We start from the raw sequence: 12,120 nt of genomic DNA on the forward strand, positions 1-12,120 counted from the left end.
CACCAGATTAAATTATTATTTACACATGTTAGGTAAAAGTGAGACAGATGGGTGCATCCATTGTGGGGTGGCAGAAACAGTGGAGCATGTGCTTGTTCAATGTCAAGCATATAATGAGGAACGAGCTCAACTTGTGGAAGATCTAAAGGAACTGAAAGTTCAGCTAGCAATAAAAGATTTATTTCAGAGTGCACAGATACAACCAAAAGTGTACACTATTTTATTTAAATATTTGAGAGATACACGGTTGATAAACAGAATATAAGGTTACACAACTTTGTGTGTGTGTGTGTGTGTGTGTGTGTATTACTAGATAATAGTTTTCCATTCCATGGTATTCACACTCCATCCCAGTAGGTGGCGGAAATGCACCAAAAGCTGGTTTGCCAACCGCCAATAAACAATAAAGAAGAAGAAGAAGAAAACATACCAGACTCATCGACAGATTGGACACCTACAAACCGTCACACGATAATAAAAACAGATATCGGGGTGTTATCTTTCACAGGTAAGACTCAGCTGCTCTTTCCTGATGTTTTTTGGTCATTTTTAACATTATGTTGACAGCCAGTGTAAGACTATTAATAAATAGCTAGCGATATCGCTAACGTAGTTAGCAGTGAAAGCTGACTTCATAAGAATTCAAAGTTTAAATGAATTCTTATTACATTTTAACTTATATTGCCGTTTATATAATAAACTAAATGGTGTATGAGCACAATATACAGAGTGAGCCCCTGTCTAGATGAATGATGGAGATAAAGCTTCTCTCTTTAATTTCACTACCGTTACTTATTTACAAAGATGAAGTGGTAAGTCCTAGTCCTTTAGTTAATGTTAGTTAATTCATTAACGAACATGAACAAACAATGAACAATACATTTATTAATGTATTTATTCATCTTTGTTCATGTTAGCTCATGAAAATACAGTTTTCATTGTTAGCACAACTTTTGATTTAAATAATGCATTAGTAAATGTTGAATTGAACATCAACTAAGATTAATAAATGCTGTAGAAGAATTGTTCTTGCTTAGATCATGTTAATTAAAGTAGTTAACTAATATTAACTAATGGGCCGTTATTCAAAAAGTGTTACCAATTAAGTGTATCATCACTGCTTTTCATAAATCTGTGAACTTATTCTATGTATTCTTTTTTCTTCCCTTTTAGTCATTTGCAAACAGGACAAGGACAGCCTTAAGGAAAGCTGAGGAAACCTGTTCTCTGAGACAAGACTATACCTCCCTAGACTAGTGTTGTGTTTGTACTAAACCCAGAGCAGCCCTGAATGAATCGACAGAATGACCAGCTCATATTCTAAAGCAATTAATCATTTGACAGCATTAATATATACCAGAAAACAAGACAGAGATAAAGGAAGAAAATCTCTGCATTAATCACTTAATCGTTTGATTCTGATTCATTCAGACATTTCTAATAATGTTGATACAGATGCTAATACTGCACTCATGTTTATAATAAAAGATGACATAATCATTCATACAGTCAAGTATATTACAGATCTCTTCATACTCGATATAAAATTAGATTCATTGGCGTATATATATTCAGATTTGAGAGGTTAAAGGGCACAGAGCATGATCACTATACAGCGGATTCCTCACTGCTTCCTCACATCAGCAATAATCTGGGAAGAAAAAATTATTTCACTCTGTATTCCAGTGCTAATATATGAACATCATGAAACCAAGACATGTGCAGAAGATGCATAATGACCTCAGATATTAATTTTTATTATCTACTCAATATATTTATTTTTAGATTTTTATTGGTTAATTATTAAAACGGGGAAAAAAAATTCTGCCAAAGGTGAAAACTATTGTTTTTCTTTGCCGCTGACAGATATTTGTTCTTGTTTTAAACATGAACACATTTATATTTCAGTTAATGCTTCTCGATTTAAGGATGTTCAGATATTTGAGCTGGAAAACAAGAGGAAGAGCATCATTCTCTGCGGTGAAGAAGAACACCATGACCTTCATCAAATTAAAATGATATAGATAAATCATGTAAGCTACTACTAAATATTGTAGAAACTTAATTTTCTGTAAAGTTGTTTTGCAATGATTTGTAAAGCAAAAAGCACTATAAATTAAATGAAAACGGTACTAAAATTAAAGTAGTAACTTTTTACAAAAAAGTTGAAATGCTAAAATTATTAAAACTTACATAAACAAAGGCTTAAAAATGAAATAAATTCCTAAACCTCAAACTGCAACCATGAGGCTAAAAGCTATGCTACGTGTCACTCTGAGTAAGTGCTGTAACAGTTTATAAAGACCTTGATGTTTGGACGCCAGAACCGTGTGTGTATGTGTGTGTGTGTGTGTGTGTGTGTGTCCACCTGGATGTTCCCGTGATTGGCTCCTGGGATGATCTGAATCCTCTCAAAGTCCCTCCCCAGGATGATGATGTCACAGCCAGAGTAGTACGCCTGTCCCACGAGCCTCGGACAAAACAACACACACAGTCTGACACTGATAATCACAGAGAGTTCGACAGATCATCTGAATGTAATGTTTTGCTACATTTTAATTTATTTTTTTAAATCGAGGAATCAGAGTTTTAAATGTTTTCATTTATGGTTAATAATCTCTGCTGCTGCTGTTACACTCACAGTCACGAACAGCTTGAATCATCTGGACTTTCTGAGTCATATTTTGGCAAAATTATTTAGCATTTTTATTTTATATTATTTCTTAACATATCAGACAATATCTGCCTTCATTTTGCATGCATCTTGTTTATTTTCGTTTATAAACTTTTTGTTGCTCTTTTTGTTGTGTTGTTTTTTAATCCTCATTTGTACCAAGTCGCTTTGGATAAAAGCGTCTGCTAAATTAATAAATGTAAACTTATCAAATTAAGGCTTCGTTTCCTTACATGAATATCGAAATATTCAACTAGAATAAACACTTGTATGATGCAGTATATTAGAATTAGAATTTAATTTGGGGTCCTGAAATACCCTGAACACTGCACAGAGGTTAAGATGACCATTGCTACAAAAAAAAAAAAAATGAAACTAATCCTATTTTGTTTTAATTTTCCCTTACTAAATTATACAGTTACTGATGCTATGGACTGTGGGATTACTAACAGGCTATTAACAAAAATCTGTCTCTAAACCGCTTTTCTCTTTATTAAAAGTTGATCTAGACAAGTACATGATAGAATCAAATGTTTTGCAAATCCGCTCGAAAGACCTGATCTCAAATGTTTCGCGAAACGCGCTTCAGAGTCCCGATCTGAATCAAATGTTTTGCGGACTCCGAAGCCCCGATCAAATGATTCCCGAAACGCGCTTCGGAGTCCCGATCTGAATCAAATGTTTTGCGGACTCCGAAGCCCCGATCAAATGATTCGCGAAACGCGCTTAGGAGTCCCGATCTGAATCAAATGTTTTGCAAACTCCGAAGCCCCGATCAAATGATTCGCGAAACGCGCTTCGGAGTCCCGATCTGAATCAAATGTTTTGCAAACTCCGAAGCCCCGATCAAATGATTCGCGAAACGCGCTTCGGAGTCCCGATCTGAATCAAATGTTTTGCAAACTCCGAAGCCCCGATCAAATGATTCGGGAAACGCGCTTCGGAGCCCCGATCTGAATCAAATGTTTTGCAAACTCCGAAGCCCCGATCAAATGATTCGCGAAACGCGATTCGGAGTCCCGATCTGAATCAAATGTTTTGCGGACTCGCTCCGAAGCCCCGATCAAATGATTCGGGAAACGCGCTTCGGAGTCCCGATCTGAATCAAATGTTTTGCAAACTCCGAAGCCCCGATCAAATGATTCGCGAAACGCGATTCGGAGTCCCGATCTGGGGTGCGTTTCACGTACAGCGACGTAGCTCGCAGATTAACCACCATAGTACAATGCATCTTTATGAAAACGAACGACCTAGACACGACTATTTCCCGAAACCATGGTACCTGTGTGGCAGATCCATAGTTCAAACTACGTTGGTTTGAGCTGTCGTTCTTCTTCTTCTTCGATCTAACGGCTGACTGGAGACATGAGCACATACTGCCACCTACAGTAATTTGGTTTTATTTTTTCTTTTCTTCGACTCAAATTACGCTTTTGAAATGACGTTACGTAGGAGTAGAGTAATAACGAATTTTAAAAGTTAAAAATGTGCTCTTTTCTGATCCCAATGTCAATAATTTCACAATTTCAGATAAATACTATTTCTTATGTAATATTGATAACCACAATTGTAAAAATGGGTTTAGAAAAACTGTGATGTACTGTTGTGGATTGCTTATTTTGCTCAATCTTTCCTATTTATGTCTTCTTGCCATTTTGACGTGTTAATGAAAATGACACAAAACCCCCAATTTTCAATGCTTGAAATTGCAGTTATTTTTGAGAAGGTGGTGGAAAATAGTAAATTCCAGCTATTTTCAAGCTATGGATATGGACAAAGCCCAGACAAAGTCAGGAATAAGTGGAGGGACTTCGCAAGTGTGACAAAACAGAGGGCTGTGGCACGTAAGAGGGAAGCAAACAAGACTGATGGGGTATCAGTTCAGTTCCTCCTGTCCCTACAGAGGAAGAGACAGTTTTGGCCATCCTGGGGCCTGTTGCAATGGAAGGATCCTTGGAGATATGGATACATGTGCATCAACCAGGCTTTTGCCTTCAAAGTCCAGGCCCCCAACATCAGGCCCTCTCCAGTCTGGCCCTTCAACATCAGGCTTCACATCTTCAGAGGGCAATAAGAAGAAACAACGCTTAAACTTCAGTTGTTAGCTACACTGCATTATTATGCTGTTGGAAATTTATGGAGGTGGTGGGTGATGGCCTGATGGGTGGGTGATGGAAGCACACATGACACTTTTGTGTGGGCCACTTCTGCAGTTTGCAGGTGGCTGAAGAGGGTGCACGGCTTTGGTGATATCTGGCTGCTGGAGACATGTCCTCTTCGCCCATACGTCCTTTCACCTGTGCAGGAGTTTAAACCATTTCTTTAATCTGACATAATTTCTGTTAAATATTTGGTTTCTTTGCCGATATGCATTAAATGAACACTTAAAAACATTAAAAAAAACCTTTTGCAAACAGTGTATACTCTCTCTATTCACACACAAACACATTTGTAGAGAGTATTCTTCTAATTCTGTAAAAACAACAAAATCACTCACTTATTTATACATTTTTTGTTACTTTATTTAGGTACATTCATTTAAAATTAAAAATTAATTTACTATAAAAATACAGTAATTTGAGTGTTAACATTTTATATAAGTGAAAACCTCTAACACTTTTTTTTTTTACCAATATTGTTATATGAGATATATGTATTTTGGAATGTTTTTAAATTAAAATTAAACAAAGATAAATCTCTTGACAAACTCACCGTTTCTTCGCACAAACGAAACAATGGCTGCGTTCTAATCGGCAAGATTAATGCTTAAGGGGGCACTTCGAAAGGAGAATAATCGCGAGGGCCACGCTGCTATATAGTTTCAAACTGAATTTGTAATAATAATTAAAAAGGCGAATTATTTAATAAACTTAAACCATAACTTTAAGTCTTTTAAATCACTCAAAGTGGATGGTGAAATCTACTAAAGGAATAGGGCACAGGGTCGATAACTCTGAATAGAACACAGTCCAGGTGAGGCGCAATCAATGACGTCGACACAGCAAACTAAGGACGAACTATGCCTCTAACCACAGGTGAAGAGCTGTCGTTCCAACGACACAAGTTTGCGATGCAGTTTGCGAATATTCGTTTGAACTATGGTTTCAGGAAACACTGAATCGTTGAACTACGTTGGTAACGACGCGATCATAGTTGGCTAACGATGCTTTTGGGAAACGCACCCCTGATCTCAAATGATTCGCGAAACGCGCTTCGGAGTCTCGATCTGAATCAAATGTTTTGCGGACTCGCTCCGAAGCCCCGATCAAATGATTCGGGAAACGCGCTTCGGAGTCCCGATCTGAATCAAATGTTTTGCGGACTCGCTCCAAAGCCCCGATCAAATGATTCACGAAACGCGCTTCGGAGTCTCGATCTGAATCAAATGTTTTGCGGACTCGCTCCGAAGCCCCGATCAAATGATTCACGAAACGCGCTTCGGAGTCTCGATCTGTATCAAATGTTTTGCGGACTCGCTCCGAAGCCCCGATCAAATGATTCGGGAAACGCGCTTCGGAGTCTCGATCTGAATCAAATGTTTTGCGGACTCGCTCCGAAGCCCCGATCAAATGATTCGGGAAACGCGCTTCGGAGTCTCGATCTGAATCAAATGTTTTGCGGACTCGCTCCGAAGCCCCGATCAAATGATTCACGAAACGCGCTTCGGAGTCTCGATCTGAATCAAATGTTTTGCGGACTCGCTCCGAAGCCCCGATCAAATGATTCACGAAACGCGCTTCGGAGTCTCGATCTGAATCAAATGTTTTGCGGACTCGCTCCGAAGCCCCGATCAAACGATTCGGGAAACGCGCTTCGGAGTCTCGATCTGAATCAAATGTTTTGCGGACTCGCTCCGAAGCCCCGATCAAACGATTCACGAAACGCGCTTCGGAGTCCCGATCTGAATCAAATGTTTTGCGGACTCGCTCCGAAGCCCCGATCAAATGATTCGCGATTCGGAGTCCAGATCTGGGGTGCGTTTCCCGTACAACGACGTAGCTCGCAGATTAACCACCATAGTACAATGCATCTTTATGAAAACGAACGACCTAGTCAAGACTGTTTCCCGAAACCATGGTACAAGAGAATCACATTAAATATCATCCACCAACAAACAGACACAATATTGACTGTCTTAATCTAAAACACTGCATCTATTGATTTTAAAGCCAAAACATTTCAGCCTGTGTGTGTGTGTGTGTCATGCATCATTCCCATCCTGCAATGGGAAATCATAATTATTGTATGACATTAGTTGTAATTATGAGGAAAAAAATAGACATGAAATATCATGATTGTGAGACATAAAGTCAAAATTACATGCAAAAAGAAAAAAGAAATCTAAAAAAGGGCCAGTTGTGAAAAAAGTTCATACTTGTTTTATCTTCAACACTACATTTGTGTTTCAAACCCAACACACTTCTGTCTGTCTGATGCATTGATGGTAGATTGTGTTTGTGCATGTTTCTTGGCTATAAATAACACTTGATGTAATATTTCATATCTCATATAATTGCATGACTTAAGTATGCAAATCCTGATATGTTTCATATGTTGTGTGCTGTAGTTTGTAAAGGGATAGTTCACTCAAAAATGTAAGTTGTGTCATCATATATTTTATATTCATAACAAAATATGCTAGGGTTTAAATTTCTGTTCTATGCATTTGGAATAACATGAAGATTATTATATATGATTATAATCTTGCATCCTTCAGTCAGTGTATAAAACTGTCTTTAAATAAGCCACAAACTAATGGCATAATCAGACTTTTTCAGTTTACTCACCACAAAAATGCACATTCTTTCCTTTTCCTCTCAATGTTTAAAAACCAAAACTGAAAGTGTATGATTTAATGTAGAGTAAGTTTAACTGCAAAAATGAAACTGCAGTGCACTTGCATACACAAGGCAAAATACATTTTACTTGCTGATGGTTTCAGTCCTTCATAGGAGACCAGGAGCAGATGATTTAATTCAGTTCAATATTGCTCTTTACGATACAAATCATTGCAAAGCAGCTTTACAGACAATTAAGTTTCTACAATATTTAGTAGTTGCTTATCAGTGGTGACTGTCAGTTTATGTGCATATGACAGAAATGTAAGGAAAAATCAATTAAAGACTTAAATCAAACAGACGATGAACACTATGAACAGCAATTATATGATGCAATCACACTTGTAGCTAAATTTGGTAGTTCTGTAAATCCTGTGGCAAAACAGAGAAACAAATAGAGACATCATTAGCATAGCTGCTGATAAGACAGGGTTTTTAATTAAACTAAACCTGCTGAAAATTAAGACGACTCTGAGGGGATTTTAGAAGTGTGATTTTAAGACCTGAAAAAAAAAAATACAATCTTAAAAAAAATATAAAAATCCTCTTTAAAAACTCATGGAAGTCCGGAAAACCAAGTCAGTCCCACTTTATTTTAAGTGTGCTTAACTACTATGTACTTGCATTTAAATTAATCATTTGTTATATTAATCATTATGTTTATACATTGTACTTATATTTAAAAAAATACCTGCATGTAATGACATCTGTAATTCATTTCTGTAATTAAATCAATAACTTAAACCTATACCACCAAACCTGTCCCTAACTTTACCTGTTTGCCATCTCAATAGCAGCAGAAGTGCTTTGCAATACAATATAAACACAATCAGTACACTGAACATTTTTTATGTCAGTACATAGTACTAAAGGCCACTTAATATAAAGTGGGACAGTAAAATCTCAGATGAACATACATTTTTCAATTTATGTTGAGTTTTAAAATATTTCATCAGGTAGAAATTACTATTTATGAATGACTGAAAACCCAAGTACCTAGAATATCTTCCTTTGGTCAATAATGACTGTAATGATAATAATTAATTATTGCACAAGTGCAGAATAACTGACTGAATTAATGAATATGTATCCAACAAAAACACTCTGACACAGACTGAGAAATGAGGCTTACCTTATGTTTATTCATTCATTGGTCAAATCAAAGATAAAATCACACGCGGCATTGATTACAAACACACTGATTGTGACAGAGATGCTCACAGAAATCAGAGCCGAAGATAAAAGATAAAAGAGACGGAGTCAGCTTCCCTGAGAGAAGAGATCTGAAACATTCAAGAGATTCAACGAGACACTCCAGTTTACACTCACATTAAAAACCTCACCTGTGTGTTGTTCATTAGGATCTTGGACTGCATCTAAAAATTACAATGATACTGACCTCCTCACTTTTGAGATGTTCATCTGTGTTGTGGTTATTTCAGACAAAAATAAAAGTCATGCTTCAGTAAATCATAATCATGACAATTCAAAATTGTGACATTCCAAGTCATATTTATGAGACGAAATGATGAGAAAAGAAAATGACGCAAGTCATATTTATTAAGTTAAGTTAAAAATCAAAGTCATATTTGAGATTTGAGTCGTACGTATTTATGTAAATTTCTACATATTTCATAATTTCAACTTTTTACCTCATCATTTGGCCTCAGTTTGACTCAGTATGTCAATTTTGACCTAGTATATCATAATGTAGACTTTTTACCTCATATTTGACTGAGTCTGCAGTAATCATGATGTTTTAGTATCTACATTCTGACCTAGTATCTCAATTTCAACTTAGTGTTTCATAATTGTAACATTTTACATCATAATTGTAACTTAGTATGTCAATTTCAACCTTGTATGTCAACTTTTAAACTTTGTACATCATAATCTCAACATTTTACTTTAAAATAATGACTTATGTTAATTTTTATTCATTATTTTGACATTTTACCTCGTTGTTATGACTTAGATTGTCAATTTCAACTAAGTGTCCCGTAATTTCACATTTTACCAAGTAATTATGTGTCAATTTCAAATTAATGTGTTATAAATTCAACTTTTACCTCATACATATATCGTTAACATATCTTTGTATGTTAATTTTGACCTAGTACGTCATGATTTTGACATTTGACCTTATAATTTTGACTTGCGTATATCATAATTTCAAGTTTTTATGTCATTTATTCATGATTTACCAAGGCATGGTGGTTGGTTTTTCTTGTATGGTGGAAACGAGCACTAAAGCATTACGATTTACTCAATCTATCATTGAAAAGATTGATTTGGATATTACGGCTCAAAGTAAAAGCTACATGGACAGACTGTGATTATAAGTGCTGGACCTATAGAGGTCAGAAGCAGGCCAGAAGTGAAATGTTGTGGTCCTCAGAGCTGCGGCTGCATCAGGATGAAGCTGAAGTTGTATTTGGGAGGAAGGCCCTGATGGGACGTGCTGTTGAACGACTCCCAGGAGAAGAGAGGAAGCCCTCCGTCTGTGGTCGGGCCGCTCAGCGCTTCAGCCACTAACTTCTGAGCCATGTGCAGATCTGTGACCTGAGCGAGGACAGCACAGCGTCAGCAGGGCACGAGACGCACTCTGATTGGTTAATGAGCGGCGGTCAGCTGACCTTGGTGTCGTAACATCCGTCAGGACTGGCTCCATGCCCCTGCAGGTCGTTTCGACAGCAGATTGAGTTACACGGGTCGCCCTTCGAGTACGGGTCGCTCTTATAACCTGAGGACAGACAGAGATGTAATTAACTAAAATGTAAATTATATATATATATATATATATATATATATATATATATATATATATATATATATATATATATATATATATATATTTTAACAATCATAAGTAAACAATAAAATACTAGAAATAAAGTATATAAGCTAATTTGTTTTTTATGTTTAATTGTTTTTATTTATTTCTATGGAATCTTCAGTCAAATTGAAAAAAGTTAATATGTTTTTATTTTAGTATTTCACTGTGACGGTCATAAATGAACAATAAAGTACTGGAAATTAAACTAATCAGGTTAATTGTAATCTCATTATTTTTATATTTGTATATACGACCAGGTTTATTATCATTAATCAAACCTAAAACCACGAGAAATGGTTCTAGTTACTTGAAATAAAATAAACGTTAACTGAAATAAAAATATAAAAATAATTTATTTTTATTTCAGCAAATTATCTCGTTTCTTAAAGTAACAAAAACTTAAATTAATCTGTATAAGCAAAAATTAACAAAAACTGTAAAGACATAAAAAAAAAGATATCCCAAAAACTTGACCTTAAGCTTGCATCATTTTCATTTATTTTAGTACTTCAAGTTAAACTAACTGAAACTGAAATAAAAATATGAAAAAAAGATGAATAAAGATTGGAAAAATGAAAATACAAACATAAAAACTAATTTATAATATATAAAATAATATATAAAAATAATAATAATACATAAATAATGTATAAAAACGATTGAAAGTGAGATCCTCCATCATGACAGCAGCAGGAGTTAATAAGTGCGTGTTATTCACCGTTGTATCTCAGCATGTGTTTGAGGGAGCTCAGGTCGATGACGGACGACTGGTCGCGCCGGAAGATCTTGGCTCGAGGGCAAAGGTCGTAGGAGAAATCCTCGCCGTGCTCCTTCCACATCTGCTGGTATCCGCTCAGATCGTAGACCTTACGGTGGAACGGCACGTTGTACGACGGCCAGTAACCTGCAGAATGAACACATTCACTACAGCAGCAGATGCACGACACATCCAGGTTCACACAGGAGTCAGAAAGAGCTGAGAGTGAAGTGTGCTGCAGTCGGACCTCTGCGCAGCGTCTGCGTCTGGTCTGAATACTCCACCAGTCCTGGGATCTGCTCCACCACAGTCAGCGCTCCATCCTCCAGACTGCTGCCCAGATTCACTTTACTCATGTCCACAACCATGTACTGGTTATTATAGGTCCCTGACGGACAGATTCAGCACAGGATCAGAGACACCCTCACGACAGACATCTAAACATCAGCAGATCAGCAGCTTCATTAGAGACGTCAAACGAGTCAACGTGTTTCTGACCAGAGTTGTATCTGGAGAAGGTTTTGCCCCACTGCTCTCCAGTCTTTGCCAGTGCGTGTGCCAGTCGAACCCTCTGCCAGGAGAACAGGCTGGCAGGAGTGACGTAGGAGTACAGCGAGGTGTTGAAGACGTTGTTAGTGGTCTGGGTCATCATTAAACCGCTGCCCAGCAGATAGAAATCATCCAGAGACTCCAGACACCCTGGACACACAATCACAGTCATACTGAGGAAAATACAGGAATTTTTGTTGCAATGATAACTGTGTAGCAAAATAATATATATTGTGACAACCCTACTGTCCACTACTTTAAAAACGGTACATTATAAGTAATAATTAAATAAAGAGTGAAATGAATGTGTGAGTGAAGAAGAGATAAAGAATGAAAGAATAAGTGAGTGAAAGAGTGAATGAATGAGTGAGTGAACGAGTGAGTTAGAACGAATGTGAGTGAGCAAATTATGAATGAACGAGTGGGTGACTGAATACATGAAAGAATGAGTGAACAAACGAATAGA

The 12,120-nt window shown here is 36.8% G+C and overlaps 1 protein-coding gene across 1 annotated transcript in view; it reads right to left on the reverse strand.

Annotated features, from left to right (window-relative positions):
• Positions 1-8,627: 8,627 nt before the first annotated feature.
• Positions 8,628-12,120, reverse strand: part of LOC113048716 (phospholipase B-like 1) — a 15,822-nt gene continuing 12,329 nt past the window's right edge. The window contains exons 7-11 of the mRNA XM_026210538.1: positions 11,604-11,804; positions 11,353-11,493; positions 11,067-11,252; positions 10,149-10,255; positions 8,628-10,074 (exon numbers count right to left, since the gene is read on the reverse strand). Coding sequence (XP_026066323.1) covers positions 9,907-10,074; positions 10,149-10,255; positions 11,067-11,252; positions 11,353-11,493; positions 11,604-11,804 — 803 coding nt within the window. The 3' untranslated portion in view covers positions 8,628-9,906. The remainder of the gene's footprint in view (positions 10,075-10,148; positions 10,256-11,066; positions 11,253-11,352; positions 11,494-11,603; positions 11,805-12,120) is intronic.

This window comes from Carassius auratus, chromosome 3 (assembly GCF_003368295.1).
Source record: "Carassius auratus strain Wakin chromosome 3, ASM336829v1, whole genome shotgun sequence".
Classification (NCBI taxonomy): Eukaryota; Metazoa; Chordata; class Actinopteri; order Cypriniformes; family Cyprinidae; genus Carassius; species Carassius auratus.